The 24,918-nt window shown below is 36.6% G+C and overlaps 2 protein-coding genes and 1 long non-coding RNA gene across 6 annotated transcripts in view; 1 reads left to right on the top strand and 2 right to left on the bottom strand.

Annotated features, from left to right (window-relative positions):
- Positions 1-24,918, top strand: part of LOC116803985 — a 35,581-nt gene that overhangs the window by 3,941 nt on the left and 6,722 nt on the right. The window lies entirely within an intron of this gene.
- Positions 1,098-10,830, bottom strand: LOC6576283 (sodium/potassium-transporting ATPase subunit beta-2). 3 transcript variants are annotated; one of them, XM_032729390.2, is made up of 7 exons: positions 6,587-6,858; positions 4,782-5,066; positions 2,938-3,078; positions 2,751-2,870; positions 1,940-2,232; positions 1,603-1,771; positions 1,098-1,537 (listed from the first exon to the last, which is right to left on the bottom strand). In XM_032729390.2, the coding sequence occupies exons 2-7, from the start codon at positions 4,921-4,923 to the stop codon at positions 1,434-1,436; spliced, it is 969 nt and encodes a 322-aa protein (XP_032585281.1). In that variant the 5' UTR covers positions 4,924-5,066; positions 6,587-6,858; the 3' UTR covers positions 1,098-1,433. The 3 variants fall into 3 exon arrangements, with proteins under 3 accessions (XP_032585281.1, XP_015020565.1, XP_002002274.1); XM_015165079.3 differs by having other exon boundaries at positions 6,725-6,858; XM_002002238.4 differs by lacking the exons at positions 4,782-5,066; positions 6,587-6,858 and adding an exon at positions 10,500-10,830.
- On the bottom strand, positions 16,156-24,311 carry LOC6576282 (inhibin beta A chain). Of its 2 annotated transcripts, none has more exons than XM_032729389.2 (5): positions 23,905-24,311; positions 18,571-19,821; positions 17,870-18,142; positions 16,872-17,251; positions 16,156-16,797 (listed from the first exon to the last, which is right to left on the bottom strand). In XM_032729389.2, exons 2-5 carry the CDS (start codon positions 19,490-19,492, stop codon positions 16,636-16,638), a joined length of 1,737 nt encoding a protein of 578 aa, XP_032585280.1. In that variant the 5' UTR covers positions 19,493-19,821; positions 23,905-24,311; the 3' UTR covers positions 16,156-16,635. The 2 variants fall into 2 exon arrangements, with proteins under 2 accessions (XP_032585280.1, XP_002002273.1); XM_002002237.4 differs by lacking the exon at positions 23,905-24,311 and adding an exon at positions 20,480-20,718.

Below are 24,918 nucleotides of genomic sequence, written 5' to 3'. Positions count from 1 at the left end.
TAAAGAATTTATGATTTCTTGAATTTAATTTATTGAATAAATATTTTAAAAATTTTAAGAAGATTGAATTTAATTTTTTTAATATTTGATAAAATAAAATGCTTTTAGATTTATTTTTGTATCGCTCATTTTTATTGAGAACAGTTTGAAAATGAATTTGTTTTTACATTAGCCAAATCAGAGTTTTGCTTGTTTCTGTGTTTGTTGTGTTTTTTGTTGTATTTAACATTAGCTTAAAAACTAAACGCTGTAAAATTCTTGCTGTTGTTGGTTTTTTTGTTGCTCCGCTTCTTCTTCTTCTTCGTCTTTGATTGTTACATATTCGCATTTCGACCAACTTGAGAGTTTGTTGTGTGTGATTGTGTTTGTGTAGTTTAGCTTAATATTGGACCACATACAGATACATATACATTCACATATATATGTTTATGTGTATATATATATAAATTTTAAATATGTAAAGGTATGCAAAAATGTTATATATATAGTTTGCCGTATATAAAAGATTGTTTTTGTATATTAGATTGTTTGTTGTATTTTTTCTTTTCTTTCTTTAGTAAATGGAAAATATCTTTTTTAATTTGTTTTTGGCTCCGAAAATCTGGTCAGCTGTAGGTTTTAATTTAGTTTTTGGTCAAAAGTTGTAAATATGTATTTAATATATATTTGATTTCCATTTTATTTTTGAGGCTCCTAAAAAAATGGTCGCTGGTTCTTTAAATTTTTACCTTTATTTCTATTTTTATTTGCGTTTTTTTTTTTTTTTTCTTTTTCATGGCAGTTTAATTGTAATTTAAAATTAGCAATAATAACATGTAAATTTGTCTGGTTTTTGTTTTTGGAACAGCGCTAAATGAGATTCGTACTTGGCTAACATTGGAATTTTCTTCTCATTTTCATTTGACAAAACGGCATTTCTAGCATTTTAGCATTCAGCACTATAATGAATTTTAAAAAATTATCATAGTTTCAATTAGGTTTTATTTATAATATAAATATATATCAATATACATATATATATATTACATTATATGTATATATGCAAAAATCGCTCGTAATTTCAAGAAAATCCGCTTAGGCGGTAGACAAAATTTATGCTAAATGTTTTTGTTTTATTTTGTGTGTTATATATATATATATATATATATATATATATATATATATATATATATATTTATTTATTTATTTTGTATAAGAAGAAGCTACATTCAAAAATGGTCTTGTATCCAAAAATGTTTACTGTTATATTTAACTCTGTTTAACTTTAATTTTTACTTCGGTGTAATTTGTTGTGGTAGAATAATCTTTTCTTTGATTCTTATATGATTTCTCGTTTTGGTGTTCTTTTGTTTTTGTTGTCTTTCCTTCTACATTAGACAAACGAGCGTCTATTACTTGCTATATATATATATATATATAGTTTATCGAGCCAATTAATCAATCAATAGCTCGTAGTGCACCGATCCAATTCTGTCCTTGCGATCATGCTTGATGTTGCGTGCCCAGGCCTTGCACTCCACATTGATGATGATGCCGCCTGGAGAAAATCGAAACATATGGCATAACTAACATTATATAGATATAGATTATATATATACTCACTCTTTGGGCGCTCAAAGTGAACTGCGACGAGGGGGCTCAGATAGCCCTCGGAGTTTTGATAGGGGTAAAAATAGCCGGGAAAGCCGCGAATCGGATAGTATTTGACAACGCCAATGTTCTCCTGATCGGCAGGATTCTCGCCCTCGCAGGATACCCAAATCGTATTTAGCTAGTTTTTGTATATAAAGGATATAATTGAAATATTTCCAGTAATAGTAGAAATTGAAAAAATATTAGTGTTATTATTATTATATATAATATATAATATATTATAAAATTATATTTTTAATTTGAAAAATGATAATCTTTGGAATCTGTATTATATAGTCATCCTAACCTTGATTGGATCTGTCTTCTCCAATTCGGATATGTGGTTCTTCAGACTACTGGGCATGTCTGCGGGCAGGGTCTGTGAGTTGTTGTAGAAATCTGGCCTCCAGTCGTAGATTTTGTTCAACTTGAGGAAAATGCACGGCGAGCTCTTGTGGTAGCTGTAGTTGTTCTCCTTGGTGCAAGGCGCCCAGGATTTGATGTCCACATCGCACACCTGACCTCTCGGTGGGGGCTGATTGTAGTCGCAATTGTAGATGTTCTGGCCACGTCCTGGTGTCAAGCCAGGGACCTTGTACACTGAGCGAAAAATAAAATAAACACCAGATGAGCATTGAAATCGACTAGTTGAGATATCATACGAATCCTATTATAATAGATATACTTGATATCTATAAAGTTTTAAGATAACGCCTTTTAACAGCAGGTTGCTTTGGTCAAAATTCTTATCATTTATTTATCTCAATCTCATAACTGACCTTTGTCCCTGTCAATTTGAGATAGATATATTGTGTGTACCCTGACCTAACATATTGCCATCATCTGTCATCATTATTTATTCGATATGTTCTTAGTAACGACCCCAATTTCTATACCCCAATAAACCCCTGAGCATAAGCCATGTGTTTGTGTCTGGCTAAAAAGTCGATATTTTATTTTAATTAAAATAAATGCTAAACACGTTGCGTGTCGTCAAGCACCCCATTCTAAAACAATAAATAAATGTCCTGGCAACAACAACAAGAAAGCAGCTCATGACCATTTGTAACACTAACTAGAAACATGCGAGACCTATTTAACAATGCTCAGAGCCTTACCCTCCAGAAATTCATCAAGAGAATCCGTCCAATGTTTGTAGTTCTCATACTGAGTGCCCTTGTACCAGATCAAAGTGCTCTCCACATTGTCGACGGGCGGCAGTGGACGAAAGCCGAGACCTAATTCGAATATATGTTAATAGAAGATAATTTATATACAGATTCATACATAAGTTATGGAGCTTACCTGGATTTGTGCCAATGATGGAGCTTTCCAATTTCCATTTGGGTATGCGCGGATCCAGAGTTAGAAAAAAGGCCCACATGCATATGGCCACCAAGGCGCCGAGCACGCCATAGAAAATTATATAGAATATGCCGATCTTAGCTATAAAAGAAAGACAGAGAGAGTGAGAGATAAATAATTAGTTAACCATATCAAAGCAAATAGAATTAGAGTCACATAAGAATTATTAAAGATTCATAGAGACACAAGAAATGTCGCCCCGTCAATTGATCTGATTAAATTAAGCACTTAAAGACGCGACTCAGCTGAACCAAGAGGCGGCAATGGGATAGACACTTAATTGATAATGCGCGGAGTCTGAGCGGCAACTCTTAAGACTGACCAATTCGTAATAACCGAGTCGTATATGATCGAACCGTTGCTTGCTGCGCTTAACCAGAGACTGTCTCAGAGCTGTGAAGCATAAGCAATATAAGATCCAAGCCCAAGTATAAGACACGTAAGCGAAGACGTTGAAACGCTCAAGAGCGCGCAAGTAAACAAATGCTGTCTGTCTCTCTCACTTCCGCTCTCTTCATGGATCGTGCGCTCACGCACACATTGAGACGGCGCGTCGTGCTGTGGACATAACCTCAACTTGGTCAACATCTTTGGCAATTGAAAGAGAGTGAGGGAGAGAGTGAAGGAGAGAGCGACTGGAAGTAGCAGTGAGAGTAAAGTTTGAGTTTGGTATTAAGCGAGGCACTGAGTGTGTGCTTGAGGCTAGGGTTTGTTGTAGGTAGGTAGGTAAAAAATATATAGACACAAATTAAATAAAGTAAAAAAATTGGTATAAACAGCTAATAAAATGAAAGAAATGTTTATATATGATAAATGATACTAAATATGAGCTTTGTATTTAATTTTTAATTTAATATATACAAAAATTAAATAATATTAATACTCGAAATATGAAATAATCAGCCTGAAAAGTAAATTTGAAAAAATATACAATATATAAAAGGTGAAAGTGCAATATTTCTATGGGGTATTTTAATTAATTTAAATATATTCATCTATAAAGTAATATAAATATTTAAAAATAATTATTATATAAATATAAATATGATTTTAAATATTTTTATAATAGCTTCTAGATATACAAGGCATATTATAAATGTTATCTAAAATATCCCAAAAAACATTCTTATTGTATTATTAATAATATTTATTTTTACAATTTTTAACGCATTTTATATATTATCTTCATAATATTAAAAAAGAAAAGCAATGAATTGTATAAAGCAAATATTCAAATAATATACATTATATGACTGCATTTTCTAAATTATTTCTCATGTAGTTTTCACACTATTCGCATTTGGCGCAATTTGACATTTCAAGTTGCTAATTTCTCTGAGAAATGTGTTTGATGGTTATCTTGGCCGGATTTAACAATCAGTTATTTAACGTCATGTTTGTTTAGCACCTGCCCAATGGACAGGTAGTACACCCATGGTACATCTAACATGTTGAAAGTATGTCGGGCTGGCGCCAGGTGGCAACGCCGACAGAGCAGGTGTAAATTAAACGACATATAATTAAAATGTTTTGCAATCACAGAAACTAAATAAAGAAAGAAAATTCATAACTCTATTTTCCGTTAGGGTCATTAACTAGCTGATTGATTTATTCATGGTGTATACCTATTTCAACTAGCTGCAAAGTCACGTTTTAGTGGCTTCAGCTCAAACTGAAGATTTATTGAAGTTAATAACTATTATAAGAACTAAATGAAGATATCAATAAATCAGCCGGAAATTGCTTTTCATATATATAATAGGTATAGCTCCCGCATAACTTACCCCATGAGGCGCGATCTCTGCCCATTACCGTTCCGTTCTCTGTATTATACAGAAATTTTGCGAAATTGAAGGGTTCGGGTTTGCGTAAATGTTGCATTTCGTCGAGTGTCTCCGTATGTGGCATTGGAACGGGTTTCGACATTTTGGTGGGTGGTTTTTGTTTTTATTTATTTTTTAACTTTTAAATTTGTCGATACTTCAAAAATGAAGTACAGTTATGTCAATAAATAATTTAATATAAATATATGTACTGTTTAGGTTAAAGAACTATAAATTACGTTGGACCTAGAGAATATATGAAATTTTAGAATTATTTGAATATGTGATTTGTATTTATTTCTTTTTAAATTTTTTAGTTTTCTGTTTATAAGATATAACACACACTTGATATATTTATTTTTACTAGGTGTTTCATATATAGTTTTTTAGTAAGTCAGAAACATATTCATTATAATTCATTTATTGATTTAATTTAAATATATGTGTTTTTTAATTATTATTATTATTTAGTTTAGTTGTATTTTCATTTCTATTTTTTTACATTTAAAGTATTTATGTATTACAAATTTATATATATGTATTTTCATAAATTTAATTAGCTTTGCTTTTGCTTGTTATATGAAACATATATATTTTTATTTTGCATATCCTTTTTACAATACAATATTTTATATTTTTCACAATACTTTGTTTGTATTTATATATTTCTTTTCCGTTTTTTATTGGTTCATTTTGATTTGAATATTCCACACGTTTTATTGGTTACTGGTCTTTCAGCTGTTTGTATACACACATTTTTATGATTTACTCGTAACCTTTTTACTCGGGTTCTTTTTCACATACTTTACAACTTTTCTACACTGATTCGTATTTTCCACGCACTCATACTCTCTCTCCCCTCTCCCTCTGTGACTCGCCCTCCTCCCCGCTCTCTTGCTCTCGCTCTGGCTCTCTGTTTTGTTTTGCTTCCCCATCAAGTTCTGTACACTCTCTTCCCGACGCTTTTAGCAACAACAAAATAACATGAGAACTTTGGCGCCTTTTTGTCCTGGCCATAATATCTACCCCGGGATATTCGTGTCAGCCCTTAGCACATTTTCCAATGCGAGCTCAAAAGCCGCAGGCAGTGCCGCTTCGCTGTGGGCAACTACCTACGCGTATCTGACAGATACAATGCCAAGTATCTTCTGGCTTGGCCTTAACCGAGTGCAACAGATAAACTAGAGAGAGGGCGGGAGGTAGGCTGGCCTAAAAGACTGACTGACTGACTGCTGTCTGCCGTGTCGCGTTTTTGTATCTTCTTTGCTTTGACCGTCAGATACATTTGTATCTTGTATCTTTTTGCACGTATTGCTTCATGTTTATGTTTTATTTTGCCTATGCACAATTATTTTTTATACAAAACAAAATGCGACTACACAAACCAGCACGTACTCTGACAAACTCACACACATACACAGCATTGATATTTGGGTTTTGTATCTCTTAGCTGCCGACTTGAGTTTGAGTTTTTTGAGTGGTTTCGCTCTTAAAGCCGTCGACACAACCACACCTTATTATGGCAGCTACTTTAATAACTGCGTTAAATGCGTGCCTATGACTCTGTGTGTGTGTGTGCGAGTCTGTATTGGTGTCTTTCACATTTTGGGCGTGACATACTGAGCCATAGCTGAATGAAACATATTCTCTAAAGAAAAGTGATTTTAAACTAAAGTCTGCTAAAGAGCGCAGCACAACAATAACACACTTCAAACACACACACACACATACAGAAACAAGCGCACACAGAGACACTTGTACAACACCTTATTTCCAGGCAGCTGAAGACAACACAACACAAATCTCGTACACGTTTTATGAAACGCACACCACAACCACAATTCAGAATGCAACACGAAGCGAATCTTTGATTTCTTCTCTTCTGCTGCTGGGATTTTATTTACGTTTCTATTCCTATTAATATATCGGATTTATATAAATATTTTGTATTTTATAAATTGCCCCGCTTGGCATTCGACCGCTGCCCGCTAACGCAACGTTTCGTCGACGCTCAAAACAAATTCCAGACTGAAAACTGAAACTGAAACTGAACTGAAGTCTGGCTGGCCATAGAGCAGCCCGCCAAACAGCTCAGCGCACAGACTTGGCTTGGCCTCTGAGTTCCGTTCGACGTTCGCGTCGAGTTGAGTTAAGTTCGTTGCGGCTGGAACGCAACAGTCAGTGCCTCTCTCTCTCCCTCTCGCGCTCTCGCTCTCTCTCTCTCTCTTGAGTGGGATCAGCAGTGCTTTCGTTGAGTTTGTTTTGAGTGCAAAATGTTTTTTTTGGCGGCATTTACATTTTCGAGTGTGTTTTAGATTTGGGTTTGGGTTTGGGCCGTGCCCTGCCATTGTAATTGATGTTGCATGGTTGTTGTCGTTGTTGTTGTAGTTGTTTTAATTAGGCGCATGCAACGTAAATTATGGTTGTTTGCTAGCTGCAGTTTCTGTTGTACGTTTTACGCAAATTATTCAGCGCTGAGTGAGTGCTACACTGAGCGAAATTAAAGTACCGTTCACTCTCATTGAGCTCCATTTAAGAATAGTGCTACTTAGCCAATGATTCATAGAACATGCCAGACATGATTCATCAGTTGCAACAGCTTTGCATTAGAATTTCTCATTTATTATTTATCATTTTTATTGTAAATATATATATTTGCTGTGGTTTCATCTTTCATTGCAATGCAGGTCTGCAACAAACTGAACGGAATTCTTTCGAGTGTAAATAAATAATTGACTCAGTTTCTTACTAAAGAATGTTATATGTATTAGAGTAGTATAAGATGGCAGTTAGTATATAAGATATAATTATAAGATTGAACTAGACTAGATATAATATAATTTAAAGTTATCAAATAACAAATAATAATTATGGATTTATATATATTGGAATATATATATAAAATTGTTTAATGTTTATATACTTTTCTTTCAGTGATCTGTTTATATTCTATGCACTTAAATGCTGCCGTTTCATGTCCCAGCTCTAAATCTAAATACATTTGTTAAATGCAAATGCACCGTTAACTGCAGCCTGCAGTGGTCGCTCTGTATACAATTGTTGTTGTTGCATGCTTTGTGGCCATGAAGCCAATTTGCAGAGTCCCACATCAAATTGCACTCAAATTCAATTGAGTGATGAGCTTGGTCTATCTTATACTCGCACCAGCACGCTCACACACTCTCCTTCTCTCTCTCTCGCTCGCTCACTTATGTTGCTGTTGAAATTGCAGGATCGTTGTTTACACTTATATTTAACGCTTTCGTTGTCTCTTCTACATTTACTACTAGAGAGAGTTCTGTGTATCGTTGAGTCAGCTTGATGCGACGCGGCACAGTGAGTCGTGGAAGGAAAGAGAGAGAGAGAGAGAGAGGGAGGGAGGAAGCGAGCGAGTGAGTGAGTGACCGCGTTAACCAGTTTGTCTAAAACTCCATTCAACTCTATTGCCTTCCAGTCCCGTTTGCCGCTTACCGCTTGCCACTTGCCACTGGGGGTTGCTGGCATTTGGCTAAGGGTTGTTTTGCTCGTAAAATGCGGCTTTTACTACGCGTTGACTCCTTTTTTTGTTTGTTGTATTTCACTTTATTTTTTTGCAAAGACGGCAAATATTTGCGTATAGAATATGAGTGAGGCCATGACAGGAAGACAAAAATGAGGTTGAGTGTGCGTACGAGTGTGTGTGAGTGTGCGTTTGTGTATGTGTGCATGTGGAATGTGTGACAAGCTCCAGATTTGAATATATTATAAATTGTTGTTGTTGTTCCGCTCTACTTCTATGAAATATTTAAGAGCTCCTGTCTAGGAGAGTCGGAGCAAGAGAATGATGTAGTCCAATTAGCAAGTACTCAAACCATGATATCGTGTACATGCCGGCTCTATTTAGCGAGGACACAGCGACAGAACAGAAAGAGAGGGAGAGAGAAAGAGAGTGAGTGGAATAGTTGGGGTGGAATGGTGGGTGTACAGACTATTGTCCGTTGTATTGAATAGGGGATTCGCTTCTGGCTCTGAATGACAGCCATCCATTTAGCATAATGGATAGCGTTTCCCTGAGTGACACCCAAGTGGCCTATGGCTCATGGCTCATGGCTCATGGCTCACGGCTAAAACGTTAAACGTTTCCCTTGAATAGAGAATACAGCTTTTTGCATTGTTGCAGCCTGTTGCTAGAATGTGTCCAAGCTGTCCATCAGAAATCTGAGAGACAAACAATGCGATTCTATTTCACAATCTCTTAATACACTGGATTCAATATACATATATCGAAGTAGTTGTTTAATATTTCAATTAAAAGACTATCTGTAAATATGTAACTGTAGTCCGTTTATAAGCTGTGTGGGCAACATAGTATAAAACAAAGCATCGTATGGATAAACGCAGTTTGTCTGGCATATTTGAAATACAATACATCTTCAAGTCGAATTTCGTTTTCATTATTATTTAAATTTATTCATATGGTAAACTAAGGTTTATCACTGACTGCTTGCAGTAAATTTGGCTTGAAATATATGGGTATTACGAGACAAGTATATAAGAATTAAGAAAACATTCTGTATTTAATATTTATCTAGTCAAATTTGTAATTTGAATGTATTTTTTTTAAGTTTCGATTTTGAAGGAGAATTCTGCAGACCTCCTAAGTTAAATATTTCCAAAATCATCTTAAACAATAGATAAATATATAAATTAATCAAATGTAGCTTTACGCAAGTAAAGTAGAAATAGAAATCTACAGTAAAAACTACTTTTAATTTTATAAAAATTAAATTTTGTTTATGCACAATGAACTCAATTTAAAATTTCTCAAAAATGTATATTAATAATTAATATATTTTGTTTTTTTATATAAAATACTTTTTAAAAATTTTTTTTTTTCATTTTTTAAGGTATCAAGGTAAAACTCTGATATCGAGCTTGATTTTTCTAAAAATTATGAAATTAATAATAAAAAATTTTTATATATTGAAAAAAAAAAACTATTGTGATTGCGCTAAAAAAATTTTATATATTGAAAAAAAAAAAAAAATTGTGATTGCGCTAAAGTGAAACAAAAATAATGCGATATAAATACTTTAATTTTTTTCAAAATTAAATTACTTAGATTTTTTTTTCATTAATAAATATGCCTACTTTTATGGGGCTTAAATGGAAATTTAATTGTTGCGAAAAATGAAATTTTTGATCAGTAGTCAATGTCAGCTGAAATGCTGAATTTTTCCTATGAGTTGTTGTTGTTGTTATTGCTGCTGTTGCTGTGGCACTTCCATGGTGCATGCTTTGATTGCATAATGACATAATTGACCGGCATATTGGTCGAGTGTACCCTATGTGACACACAGATACATGAGTGTGTGCGTGTGTGTGTGTCCGCCAAAGGTCAAAGAGAACAAACACAGAGGAACACAGATGTGAAAAGTGCCAAAGCAATAAAAGCGAACCGCTGCCTACGATACTCATACTAGATATATAAATACATATACATATATATATATATGTGTGTATGTGTGTGTGTGTGGCTCGCTAATGCGGCGACAAAAGACTTTGATTAAATCCACAACTGGCACAGCTTGACATTTATCAAGATTTACGCGCAGTGCGCTTTACGTAACTGCAAAAATCCAGATAGACTCTAGGGCATTGCAGGCAGGCAGGCAGGCAGGCGGGCAGGATTCGACTTACCCCAGCTCTCGACAGTCCTGCCGAAATACGAGTTCTCCTCGGCGTCGTAGATCATCTGCTTGATGGATTTCTTCTTGGGCATCTCCGGCGGCCGCGAATAATACTGTTGAAAGCCATCGATGCAATCCTCGGTTATAGTTGGCATTTTCCTGTTCTTTGCCACGACGGAATATCCTTATCGAGTCTATATATATATAATTTGTATATCCTATCTATATATATATATTTATATGTGTGTGCGTGGGTATATCTATATCTATATATCCTTTGGCTGCTCCTCTCGGCTCGGGCACGCGTTCGCACGGCTACTGATCGACACTTCCCGTTCTAGAAATTGAACTCAACTGAGTCGACAGCTCGTGCCAGAAGCCAATCCAATCCAAACCAAATCCACAAAAACTCGCAGAGCTGCGTCGTCGACGCCTGCGTTTCAAGTCGCAGGCGTTGATCATCATCAGCATGCCATCATCATCGCCATTGCCACGATCATTATCATCTGCAAGCGCGATCATCGTGTTGCATGCTGAATAAAGTATATTCTTGTCTCTCGCTTTGACACACTGGCCGACGCGTCGGGGGGACACAGACAGATTTTCTTCTGCTGCCGTTGCGACGCCGACGTCGGTGTTGACGTTGACGTTGGCGTCGCTGCCAACGTCTCATATGCAAAATTGTGCGGCGTGTTGAAAACAACAATAACAAGTGCGACAGCAACAACAAGTGTCGGTCTTAATCAAGACACATTCAGATTTACATTTGCATTTAGATCATTCACAATACTTAGCTATATAATGTATATATAACGATATATATATACATATATATTTACTAATTATTTTCTTATTTAAATTTTAAATGAATTGAAAATCAGAAAATTTGAGGAAAACTGTGATTAAAAGGCAGAACGAAGGTAGAATCGAAATTCGAATATGCGTAGATCGCGAAAAATCCAAATTTCGGTATACTCTTTGAACAGACCTCGTATATATGTATATACAATTATTTGTAAAAAAAATTGTATATATAGAATGATTAAAATAAATTTAATTTAAGCAGAACTCAGACTCGCCTCCATTTAAGACACCTAACCCATTTTTAGACCCATACTTAGATCCCTTAAGAATCTGAAAATATGCACGTCTGCAAATCATTTAATATACTTTTTTAAAGTATACACGGGAATAATAATTCGTCTAGTGGAACGCTCCAGCTCTGTTAGCAGTAAATTCGTATGCATAGTTGAGTTCAATGTCAATTAGCTAAGAGTTAGACTAAGGCAACCATTTATTTCACTATATTCAGTTAAGCAGCAAACAAGAAACACAGACAGACACTCATTAGAATATACCCTATTAGTCCAATATTCTTTATAGTACACATTCGGTATAAGAATAATACTCCACAGTCCAATGAGACGTGGCAAAACACGCGCGTGACACAATTTTGCCTAATTGAATTTGAAGACACTAATTATGCTCAGTGTACAAGTGATATATAAGTATATATATAATTTATACATATATATCTGCTCGGAGAATATACAAAAATTCATGAGCAGCCTGAAACGAAGTCAAGTAATTAAAATGGAAAAGATTTACAGTTCATCGGATCTAATTGCCAGATGAAATATGATTTCCTTTGGCACTTTACAGTTACTGAAAAGCAAACAGTGATTGCCTTCGACTGTAGCCAAGCTCAATTTGTTGCTCTTACTACTAATATTATTATTATGACGCTCGCGGATGAAAAGAGTATATCTATTATAATTTTTATCTCTTCTATAAGCTTGATCTACATACAGCTCTACTCTATAGGCAGTCCACTGAGAGACCTTCTCTGCGAATACACCTCTTCTGTCTTTTCTACAGATGGTCTTCTTTTATATATAAATGTCGTTCTCTCAGGTAGGCCTAATTTAGAGGAAGACGCCTTCTGCAGATAGACTTTTTCAAGAGATACAGCTCCTCCAATTTAACTTTTTATGCAATGAGAATGTGCATTATGCAGTCGGCTATGCCCGATTGCTCTTACTGGCTATTACTATTATGATTTAGTTTGTATTCGCCTTTCTGGCAGCCTCGCCTAAAGTATATCAAGTATATAGTATATGGCGGATAGATATGTATGTGGGTGTCTATGTGTGTGTGTATGTGTGTGTGTCTGTGTGTGCCTCCTGGACTGGTCTCAGCATTCAATTGAGCCGCAGCCCTCGTCGCTGCCGCCTGCAAATGAACAGAAGCAATAGCCGTATATCTAACTCAAGTATCTCATTTCATAGTCTAATTAGTGCGCTTAGAATTTCAGTAAAACATAGGTACATAGATACATACATATCTGTGTTTGTATTTGGATGAGCCAGCGCCTGAAAAGCAATGTCCCGCAACAAGAATGATAGCAATAATAATAACAATAAATAATGTACATTTGCCTTGCCTGCTGGGCTTGGGAATATTCTGGCCTTGAAATCGATTAGCTTACGCATCAGCTATATCATACATCTCTGTATGTATTTGTATATGGATTTGTGCACGTATTTGTATATATATATATATTTTATAAATTCCTGTTTAATATTTCATTTGCGAGAAAAGTTTGTGTTGACAGCGCGACTTGGCATCGATGTTAGCTTTGTTTATTTATAGTGCTTCTACTATTGAGCCCTCTGTTTGGATTATTATTAACGAATATCTGATTTAGTCGACTCAAGTTTCTTCAGTGACATATTTCAATAAACAAACAAATAATAGATTTATATTTATATAATGGATTATGTTAAGTTTAAAGTCCTTTTACTTTGACAGAGACGCTGTTGACGTAATATAAATTTATTAATAGTAATGTCTATCCTTAGCTGCAATCAATAGAGCCTGTAAATTGCCTTCTTAGGCAGTAACATTATCTTCAGTCAGTCCATGACTCATAGACTAGAACAAAAGCTAGACTGTCTGTTGCTACGGCATCTCATTGGCGATGCTCAAAATTATCACAGAGTGAGAACAAACGTCACCGAGTCTTATTGATGAAGAACCTACGCAAAAAGATCACGTTTTTGCCTAATTTGTGTCATTATCATTATTAGCATGCTTATTGGCAAATAATCAGTATAATTTATCTTTATGAAACCGTGTTATAGAGTAGAATACCCTCCTTCAAGGTGGCTTTCAGTTGGTCTGAATCGATTTGAATGTATCTTCGGTAATGGTCTCGAACTGAGGGAATTATGATCCTATTGTATCTTCAGTTATCTCATACGACACGCAGTTGCTGTGATGAACTTCTAAGCATTAACCTAAAAGTTTCCATTTCAAATCAGTTCAAGCTGATTCATGAGATGCTAATAAATGATAATTTGATTGAATAACCTTCAATATAAAACAATACACAATTAATCATGTAACTAATTTTTTTATTAAAGTATATTATTGAATTTACGTTTTACTGCTATTTATTGCTTAATATGTTTTGTTTTCTACGATAGAAACAATATTTGATACCAATGCAGAGCTGCTACAAGCAGCTCAAGAATGAAACAAAGAAAAATAATCTGCAGAGTTTCGTTTACAATTAATAAATGAAATCAATTGGCAAGCTATTCAAACCAATATGAAAGTCTACTCCACTCTGGTCAAGATATTCATAATACTTTTATTGCATTTTTTAAATTTTTTTTTATATTTATAAAGGCTCATTCTCTGTATTCATTTATAAAAGTTGCAATTGCATAAAATATGTACAATTTATCATCTGACCTGATACCAGAAATAGCCGAATCAATCAAACATTTCTCACAGAGTCTCCAAGCGATTCTCTAGAGAAACAAAAGCAATTTGTGTCAAATGACAATAATGAGGCATTCAGAGATAAGTGCAATGGCTATGGAAATTGCGCTTTACCCACGCTCTTATTGATTGAATTGAGTTTTATGAATGGATGTGCAGGCTACTTAAAGTACACTCAGAGAAATTTAATAATATAAATGTTGAAAATTAAGGCAATCAAAAATTAAGATGCGCTCTTGCCTTTATTTTACTGCCCAATTAAGGCTGGCAAATTTCGATAAAACTCGTATTGGGTGTAAAGTTTTTCTCCCAGTGTATCATTCGAACTGTAGCCAATGCTATTGATAGCCATTAATTGCCTAAAATAGTTTTATAGAAACGATTTTAGTCGTTGCATCTGCCTGACTTATGCAACGGGTTTTTTTATAGCCTATGCCATGTGTACATACATATATATTTCGATATATCTATCTTATTCATGTATGCATAGGTACTCTCATTCGCATTCACATAAGAGATCTCTGCTCGTTGCGCTTTATAAATGGCACACAAATCGACCATTTCCTGCTCTACGCCCACCAAGCGCCGACGAAATTGTCGAATTGTCGCTCGACTTTTTTGTTCCCAGCCAAGCCGAAAAAACATGAAATTAGTCAAAAGCGTGCGAAAGAGATCGCTGCTATAGATTACGTCAAGCTATCCGCTGGCTATGGCAGCATAACGGATTTCGTATCGCATTGACGATGTTTTTTATTTCCATTTGAATTTATATATTTGATTGCAATTCCAATTGCCGAACAGGGCGTATGCGCAATGGCCAGTAACGCCACCTTGTGGCCGTGAGTAGAACTACGATGCTCTTATGAAAATGACTTCAATGTCTTTGCCGCAGCATGCCAACAACAGATGGCGCTAGTTGGCTTATGGAATATTTATTTAGTTGTTTTATATCTAATTTTCAATGTTGTTGCTCGATAAAATATGAAATGTTCCAATATTTTTAGTCTAATAATTTTATAGTTTATATTAATTGATGCCTAAAATATTAGTACATTGATGCACAGGGCGTATGTGCAATGCCACGTAGTGACACCTTGCGGTTGTGAGCTGAATTAGGGCTGCAATACCTGTTAAGTTTACGCTAATTTGCCACAGATGGCGCTGTTTTTAAATAAAGTGACGCTTTTGTAAACGAATTTTTCGCCTACTGATATCTCATGGAAAATCTGGGTATGATAGATATAAAATTTTTAATATACAATACTTATAGCAAAAAGATTAAAGGAACAAATAATGTTAATTTACTGTTAATAAAAATGTATTCCCCTATATTGATTCACTACTAATTAATACTACTACTACTACTAATGGAACGTCTGTTTTCTTACTTACCTAATTACTTACTTACTTACATTAACCTTATGACTTCTGATGTCATGTATTAGTTTCCTTGCAAGTTTCAGCCTTAAATCATGCTACAGAAAATTTATAAAAGAACTGTAAAGCGCTGGCTGTTGACAAATATTGCACCATTTTCTGTAATTTTAACAAAAGCTGGCTAAAAGTATGCAATTTTTATAAATTTAAATAGTTTTATTCAGTTTCGTTTAAAACTATATGTTGTCAATAATTGTAGAGAAACGATAAAGATGAAATTATAGAATTATGTACATAAAAATAAAATAGGGTAAATTAGACATATAGATGAATTAAATAAAAAATTGAGGGAAACTTTAATACAAAGTTTACTATTTTCAAAATATAAATTTCATCTTACGCGCTTAGAGCTTAGGTGAGCAGCTGCCAATATTTCAATGTCTTCAAAGATGTCAAGGGCTCTCTGTGTATGGGAGCTGTACATATTAAAAAACCAATAGTTTCTCTATAAATTTATTAAATCTTTGATCATTCAAAGACTGTGCTCTTTTATTTATTTTACTAATGTTTTTCAATTACTTAAGAAAAAAAAGACAACAAAAACACATTAGACAAAAGTAAGTACATATTAGATGAACTCTCGATGATTGACTGATTGACGATTGATGCATGTAATTATTGGCTAATTAAATATAATTAGTGTTTGATTAGGCATAGTTCGAGCGCTTAAGTACATATGCTTACAGCTTCAACTCAAATTAACTAATTGCGACTACGGCTAATGGCAGCGTGTTTAAATTATTTAAATTACGACGAATGCCGATGAATTGAAAAATGAATTTAAATTACAACTAAACTACGATGTGTGTGTGTGTGTGTATGTGTGTGTGTGTGAACTACTATTAATTTGTCTGTTCATTTTGAAATGAACCTATATATAGATAGATAGAGAGGGAATTAGAGTAGCCTTTGCTTGGTAACTATCTGCAGCCGCATGACTCAACGACCATGTTGGGCAAGGTCTTGATTGTTGCTGAGTTGCTGGAATCCAGCACGACCAACTGCAATGAGGAATACTGTTTGGCGGTACAGCAGGGTATCAGATCCAGCGGTTTGCGTGTACCATTTGTTGAAAGGATTTTCTATAAGCGAAACCAAAAACAGAAATCAAATAAATATTTCAATTTCAATATTGCAATCGCAATTTGAAACTTACCAGCAATGAGCTGTGATGCGATGCTGCTTGAGCAACGCTCGCCACGGAACTGCAGGAGCCGCGGCAGAAGTAGGCATCATAGCCCTTGGGCTGCAATATCCAGTTGTCCCAGCCGATGTCGGCGAATGATATATAGAGTTTTTCCCGACAGCATTCGGTGACGCCGCTCGAGCAGTTGATATTGCGCTTCTGTCGTGATTTACTGCGTCGATTCTGCGTGTCGATCATTATGAACGGTCTGTAGTTCTTGTTCACCGAGATGATCTCCTCCATGCTCGCAATATCGCACGACTCACAGGTGATCTGTATCAGATGGCTGAGATCGTGATTGCCAAACCAGCGCTTGATTGGCCACTCAATGTTAATTTTCATCCATTCGTCTGTAATGCAAATGTAGAAAGGAAATAGATGTATTAGTATACCATTTAGTAATTTTCTATAGAGCACTACTTAACAGCGTTCTCTTAAGTTCACTTGAACCTCTTCTTTTGCTGTTTTTAACAGCTGTAACTTAACAGCCCGCTTTTAACAGCCCATTAAAACATTGTAAACTGTTATTTCCATATGGGCTATCACAAAATCTAATACCTCGCAACTGTGCTTTCATGAGAGCTAGCTCAGCATTTGTTTTTTTCTTGAGTCACCAATCTTAATTGCCTTTTTTTATAATATTTGTGTATTTGTAAATAATTGTTGTTGTGCTTGGCTCACCTTAGCTTATCGACAACTGGTGAAATTCTAGGCAGACTAAAGTTCACTTTGTGGCTTTCAGAAAAAATATTTTGATTTCGTTGCCAAAAAGTTATTCACCCCCACAAATCCCGGATTGCGCACAGTGGCCCTTGCAAACACATCTGCTATCGCTGATCTTTCGACCAACAGCTCAACGAAAACAGTTGCTAATGGGCCAAGCACTTATCGCATTATTCTAGTCCACTTATTCTATAGATTTCGATTTCGATTTCAATCTCGAATTCGAAACGAATTCTCTCGCTTACCTTGCACATCCACCGACTGTATGGCTATGGTCTTGGCCAAGGGCAAATATTTGGAGTCGAGCTGCTGCTCCACCTCGGATACCACCAGGGTCTGTTGCTTCTGCTGGTGCCCGTTCGACTGGCTCTCGTTTCTAGACTTGGTGAAGTTCTGCTTGTTCTTGTAGAGCCACAGCACTGCGCTGCTCACATCGAAGCCGTCCGAATCCATATCGTCGATCTTAAAGCTAAAGCACATCGAGGGATGTGCGCCCAGGCGACTGCATTCGGTTTCTTCTATAATTAGAAAAATAGAATTGATTAGCAATATTCCAAAATTAATGTACTCTCTACTCTCTACTCTCTACTCTCTACTCTCTACTCTCTACTCTCTACTCTCTACTCTCTACTCTCTACTCTCTACTTTCTACTCTCTACTCTTTACTCTCTACTCTCTATTCTATTTCATTTTCCTTACTACCGATTCCCTATTTCCCGTTCCCTATTCCCTATTCCGTATCTGTAATCTCTACACTCTATTCTCTACAGTCTACAAAAGTCTTTCTTAAATCTCTATTCACTAATATCTGCCATCTATTTCTTCCATATACCATATTCTCTATTCCTCATTTCTGTACTTTTAATTCTTCAACTCTCTGTAGTATTCTCCATTTCTTTCTCAATAATTCATATTTAAATAACTGTAACCTTGTTTTTGAACTTACCTCTTTGGAGGAGTATAAATTTCTGATTGGTGCGCGCATAATAATCATCGTAGTCCTTGTTCTTAGTGGACTCTTCTGAATTCTGCAGAGTGACTCCCTCGAAAATGGGGCGTGGCAGCTCAACGGCGGACACATTGGGGCTCTCCTTGAGGCGCAGCTTCTCAAGAATTTGCTGCTTCACAAATTCGATACGAAGGCGACGCAGCTCTTCTTCCGTGATGTGCTCCACCTGGCGATTGCTCTCGCACTTGGGACAGCCACGCGAGGCGGTGCCGTTCGTATGGCTGCTGGCACTATGAGCCGTAGCGGAATCGTCCAGCACAATTGGCGGCGCTGGCTCAGCCAGGCTCTGCTGCAGCTCGTTGCGAATGTAATCCTGTGGATCCTCATGCTGCATCAGGTCATCAGCGGGCGCGTCATTGAACATGGGCGGAAACAGCTCGGGGTGGTCCTGGTTTTGGTCCTGAGCTTGGTCCTGTTGCTCCTCCTTGTCGTCGAACTGATAGCCCTGGCTGAGCAGCTGCCACAGATTGGGACTGGTTTTCAGCTGTGTGGCAGAGACGCGATGATAGCTGCGCTCCTGCTCCAGCTGATGCTCCCGCTGCCTGCGCAGATGTCGCCTCAGTCGCTGCTCGTAGTGCAGCTGATTCAGTTCCTCCTCCTCGCTGGTCGGATCCGGCGCGATGCGTTTCGGTTGGCGATCGCGCTGCTGGCGTGTATGATGCTGCTGCAGCTGCTGAACGTGCTGATGCTGCAGCTGCTGCGAGTGCTGATGCGGCTGATGCCTCGAATGGGGATGAGCGCGCACCAAGGGCAGGCTACCCGCCTCGTCCGAGCCGCTGGGATGTGAGCGCGCATAGATGTTGTTGTTCTCCAAGGCCAGGCAGAGGAGCAGAGCCAGGGTCATATAGTACTTGGCCATCTCTTTGACTTTATTCTTCAGCAAAACTTGACTCGAATCGAAACGAAACGCGCTAATTGGCCTTAAAATAAACACACACTTTTCTTAATTGTTATCTGTTCGGCAGCAATTGAAACTCAATGTTCGTAGTCCTTTGGCTTACAAAACTCATAGATTTGCAGCGTTGCGCACTAATTGTTGCCGTTTTGTTAACTTGTTGTTGCACTTTGTGTAATTATTAATTAATGTCAATTTTTGTTGCAGTATTTCCTTTATATCCTTTAATTATTTCAATCTATGCTGCTGCATAGTGTAGATTGTAGATTTAAATCAAATTTAATTTTCGATAACTGCAAGTAAAGAGAAGTAGAAGAAATACGTTTAGAAAATGTTTTTATACTTAAAAAAAAGTTTAAGATGAAATGAATGCAAGTGAATATAGATTAAATGAAATAGGAAATAATATATATCAAATGAAGGAATAAAAAAATCAGATATAATTAACATTAAAACTTCTATGGTTCTTTAATATTTTTTATATCCTTCAATCCTAATGAAATCTAAAAACTATAGATAATTCTAGAGCTATAGAAAAACCCCAATTAAAAGTTCAATTTCATTGCCAGCATGTCAATATTGTATTAGAATTACATCACTTTTCCATGGCATAAAAAAAAAAAAAACGTTTTTCCAATCAGGCACGCGGCAAAGTGCAGGTGAATTTTTATTTGATTTTAAACATTTTCAAGCGTTGCAATTATAAATGCAATACTAAAAAAAAATTAAGAAAAAAAATTATATTTATATTTAATTGACATTATCGTCGCAGCTCGGAAACTGCGCAAAAATTGCTAATAAATGTGGAATTAATAAATTGCGCCTGCAGCAAAGGCGAAGTCGAAGGTGATTAAACTGAATTGGATGAGACGTAGGTGAGTGAAGTGCAGCATCACGTATACGCCGCATTGATCAGGCAATTAATTAATTGAGAATATGGACCACACGTACCGTTAGAGCACATTAATTTATAATTTGATTGACTTCGTCACGTAGCCAGAGAATCAGTTTATAGTGGAACCAGCCGGGGTCAAGACAAGCTGCGAACCCGGACACGAAACACACGAAGCACAAGAAATACACGAAGCACGAAATACGAAATGAAAATCAGCGCAAATTGTTTTTTTTCTTTTTGCTGAATTTAGTGTTTATTACTGCTGCTAGACTTTGCCATACGACAGTGCAAACGAGTTGTGAATGAATGAGCCGCCCGTCTGATTAGTAGAAGAATTTATGTCTTCGCTGCAATTGTGATTGATCGCTGTCGACCAGCGAACGAACGTAAGAGAGAGGGAGAGAGAGAGCGCGCAGTCGAGTCGCAGTCGTTCATCGCTTCGTATGACACGAGCTTATTCGAGCCGGCACACGAATGCGCCACGAACTTTCGTTCGGTCGATCGCTCGTACGCTCGGTCGTTCGTTTCGTTTTTCCCACAGCCAGCCTGGCCGCAGCCCCTTCTGGTGAACAGCCCCCCTGTGCTCTATGCGCGCTTACCACGGCGGCAGACAAGACAAATTCATATGCAAATATTCTGTCTCATTGCATCAGCTTAAGAAGCCGTCGACTGCGACGTCGCGACGTCGACGTGGACGCAGCAGCAGCTGTGCAAAAGACCGAAACAAAAAGAAAATCAATCTGCATAAATTGTGTAGTTAATTTATTTTGGTTCCGTTTAATTTGATTTGATGTTTGGTCATTTTTGCACCTGTTGCCTCGCCCAATACCCAAATTTTTGCGCATTCAATCAGCCACACTTTGATTGTCCATTAACATGTGGGTCAATCAGTTAACGTGGCTGATAAGCGCCGAAATGCTCGATTCGCAACATAAAGAAAAGAAATGAATAAAAAAAATATTCAAATTATTTTTATGATGCCTACATGGAATATGTCACATACTACGCTCTGTATAAATATTTAATGTTGTATATGTGTATGTATGTGTGTATGTATGTATGTATGTATGCATGTATGTATGCATGTATGTATATACATAATTGCTCAAGTCAACGCTACTCATATGCATATATGTACAAACATAGCTGTATTATAATTGCCTGTATGATTGATGTTTAATCACTTTGCACCGAGAGCTGAGCTAATCAAACTGATTATGCTGCGATTAAGAAACGGAAACAGCAACAGACGCATAGCTAATGATCCAGTTCGAATTAATTGACCTTGTTACGCTAAATATGTAAATATACACATACTTACACATATATACTACATATTGCCAATTTATAAAGAAAAATGTGTGTTCGAGTCGACTTTTTTCCGAAAGAAATTTCATCAGCCAAGTTAAGAAACGTGAACGTGAGACTTGGCAAAAATATAAGAAATCAGCAAAGATATCATTTTATGTTATCTCAGCATAGACAGAAAGGGAGAGGGAGAGAGGGTCTATGTGCGAATGAGATACAGATAGAAAGAGGTCAGCTAATAATCTCAAGATCGTATTCTAAGTAGTAAGGCCAAAATATATTTTTTTAAATATATATTTTAAATTGAATAAATTCAGATTTGTTTTACAATTTAGTTTATGTTCATAATTCCATTTCATAATATTGATTACAATATCTTGTTGCCTACTTATCAATAGTTTATCCAACTATTACCACAACCCAAAAGTATGCTAGAGATATGCAAGCCAAGATATATGTAAAATATTACAAGCCATCAAATCAAACTGAATTATGATCAGCTCATATTTAATGTTGAACCTTAAGTGATTTTCCACCGTTAAAACTGACGTTGATTACAGCATTAACGTTAATAGCAAGCAACACGTGACGAGCGCCCTGCCCTATTTGACGTAACAATCCAGCAAGATAATGATCAGAAAGGGTAGCAAACAGGTCAAATCAAACAAGTTGCAAATCAGCTGCCAATCAGAGGCGTGCGAACGGATCAAGCTGAGGCTGAAACAGCGACAGCAACTGAGGCAGAGGCAGAGGCAGCGACAGCGACAGCGACAGCGCTGAAGAAGGTTACAAGTTGATTCGACACTGTCATTAAATGGAGCAGCGTTGGGAGCTGCGACGCAGTCAAACAAGTTGGAGTCAACGACGTCATTGAACACGCAAGCAAAACGTGATGCAGTCGACACAACTCACACACACACACACTCCCATAAACGCAGAGGGAACAGGGGGGAGAGTGAGAGAGCGCATGAGCAGAAGTTGGAAGTAGAGTTGCGCTGCACGCTGGGTGCAAAGTACAACTGAAGATTGGCAACGCCAACTTCTGGGGGTTTTCCATGCGCCTGGGCGCCATCCATATCATTAAGCGCTCTGATACCCCCAACGCCAGCAGAGCTGCAGTTGAATGCACTGCGGCTGAGATCTGTCTTTCTGTTTTGACTTGACAATTTTGGTGTGTATTTTATTTTTGGTGAATTAATCTTAACCCTCAGTCACTCTCTCTTTCTCTCTCTCTCTCTCTCACTCACTTACTCGTTCACTTTCTGTATTTCTGTTGCTCTTGATCTGTAGCTAAATGCGCGCTGTGCTGCGATCAGCGTATTGGAGCATGGCCCAGTGTGAACTTTGGAATCGCACACGATGGCAGATTGCTCCGATTTGCAGGTTTATAGGCAGCGGAATACTTTTTCTAAAGAATTTCTGTGTCATTTCGCATCTCAAATAAATCATGACAATAAATCTTATATAAGCCCCACATTTTTGGTTATCTCTTTCTCTTTCGCTCCTATCGTTTTCTTTTTACACACGTTTGCCCAAATACGCTGAAGGTTGTTTGAGGTTATGTTCGCCATCATGGTGGTGGTGGTGATGAATTCAAAATGGCGATGCTGTCTGAGTGTTGCACACTCATCAATCAATCAATCAGGCTAAGCTAATCTATTAGAATTTGCATGTTAATGAGAGATTCTTTACTTGATATGAAAATGTTGCTTAGAAATGAAAATAATTAACGAGAAACAAGAAACACATTGAAAATCTAAAAAAATTCTTAAAAAAATTCAAGCAATTTTTATTTATAATATACTTTCTATTTAAAGTATATCTGTGATAAAAATATAGTTACAATATATCTTTAATTATTCATTTTCAAATTTTCTTATATATTTCCCACAGTTTTCTATTTATCATTCAGATTTTTTAAGTCTCTATGTACTCTTTTTATATTATATTTATCTATATATATCTGTATATTTTTATAGTTTTTTAATCTCCAGCACACGCCAAAGTGGTTAGCATGTGATTTTTATATATTTAGCAAAAAAAAAAGAATTAAAATAAAAAATAAAAAGTGAGCTGTCAAGTGTTAAGCTTTGTGGGCCATTTGCTTAAATTTATTAAGCATGCTTTTATAATTAAATTAACAAAAATCGAAAAAAGAGCTTATATAACTCACCTTTTTGGGCAATCCTTTAAAATGTTTAAATTAATATTTATAGACTATTTCAGTTTGCGTACGTTGTTGTTGTTTTTTATTTATAATGTTTATTTGATTGGCTATTTATTGATTGTGCAAATCATTTTCACAAAATATTCATTGTTATTAATTAGCTATTTCACCATGTGAACTTTTTGCACTTCTCCCAATCAGCTGTCTATATACAGCTAAAAAATATATACATGTATAATATTTCAAAAATATTTGTATTTTTGATTATGTTCAACTCTTTTTAGTTTGTTGTTAGATTGTTTTAAGAATAATATTTAACACTTTTTTTATTCCTTTGTCCATCAATTGTTTGGAACCTCTGTTTTTTATTTTGGCTCGATCCGTGCAGTCAGACCGTCTGCGTATGAATAATTCGATGCTGGGCAAGTAGCGACCGCAAAGGCTGCTGTGGCCGCCTCTGCTGCGGCGCTGCTTGCCTAGGTTCGGTCCGGTTCTGGCCTGGACTTGTGCGAGCTTCAAAAGAAGGTGAGCGAGAGAGAGCTAGAGAGCGACAGAGAGAGATAGTGCGTATTGTTGTGCTGTTGTCTGATAACAGCGATATCAAAGCCAGGCACATTAAATGATGCGCAATTTTCAATTACTCAAGCAGCGAGAGAACGAGAGTGAGCGAAGGAGAGAGCGAGAGCGGGAGAGTTTGGAAATTCTGATCTGATAAGAAAATGTTAATTGTGTTGTGGTTGTTGTTGTTGCTGCTGGCGCTGGCGCTGGCTTTCCCCCAACGATGAATTTGGATCTGCGTGACGGTGGCCGTCCGTTCGCAACATGTGCGTTTGAGCACACGCTCCAGCACGTTCGAGCCAGCTGTTGCATGTCGAACTCATACAAAACGTGAGTGCTGGCCGCCTGCCCGCTGCGATGCAACACCAGAGCGATGTCGTCGTCACACCGTTTAAATCGGTTGGATCTGTGTCTCGAGCAGGTCCAAAGTTCGAACTTCAGCGTCTTTGTCATCGGCATCGG

The sequence above is a fragment of the Drosophila mojavensis genome, unplaced genomic scaffold, assembly GCF_018153725.1.
Source record: "Drosophila mojavensis isolate 15081-1352.22 unplaced genomic scaffold, ASM1815372v1 contig_36, whole genome shotgun sequence".
In the NCBI taxonomy this organism is placed as follows: Eukaryota; Metazoa; Arthropoda; class Insecta; order Diptera; family Drosophilidae; genus Drosophila; species Drosophila mojavensis.
This window is presented reverse-complemented; position numbering and strand designations above follow the sequence as displayed.

What these genes read in the sequence shown, in the direction of transcription:
- LOC6576283 (XM_002002238.4), bottom strand. Translation starts at nt 10,644, where the DNA reads ATGCCAACTATAACCGAGGATTGCATCGATGGCTTTCAACAGTATTAT. An exon ending in AGAAGACAGATCCAATCAAG is followed by an intron (nt 1,772 to 1,939) that starts GTTAGGATGACT and finishes TACAAAAACTAG; the next exon opens with CTAAATACGATTTGGGTATC. An exon ending in TCACTTTGAGCGCCCAAAGA is followed by an intron (nt 1,538 to 1,602) that starts GTGAGTATATAT and finishes GATTTTCTCCAG; the next exon opens with GCGGCATCATCATCAATGTG.
- LOC6576282 (XM_032729389.2), bottom strand. Translation starts at nt 19,492, where the DNA reads ATGGCCAAGTACTATATGACCCTGGCTCTGCTCCTCTGCCTGGCCTTG. An exon ending in ATTTATACTCCTCCAAAGAG is followed by an intron (nt 18,143 to 18,570) that starts GTAAGTTCAAAA and finishes TTCTAATTATAG; the next exon opens with AAGAAACCGAATGCAGTCGC. An exon ending in ACAGTCGGTGGATGTGCAAG is followed by an intron (nt 17,252 to 17,869) that starts GTAAGCGAGAGA and finishes TTTGCATTACAG; the next exon opens with ACGAATGGATGAAAATTAAC.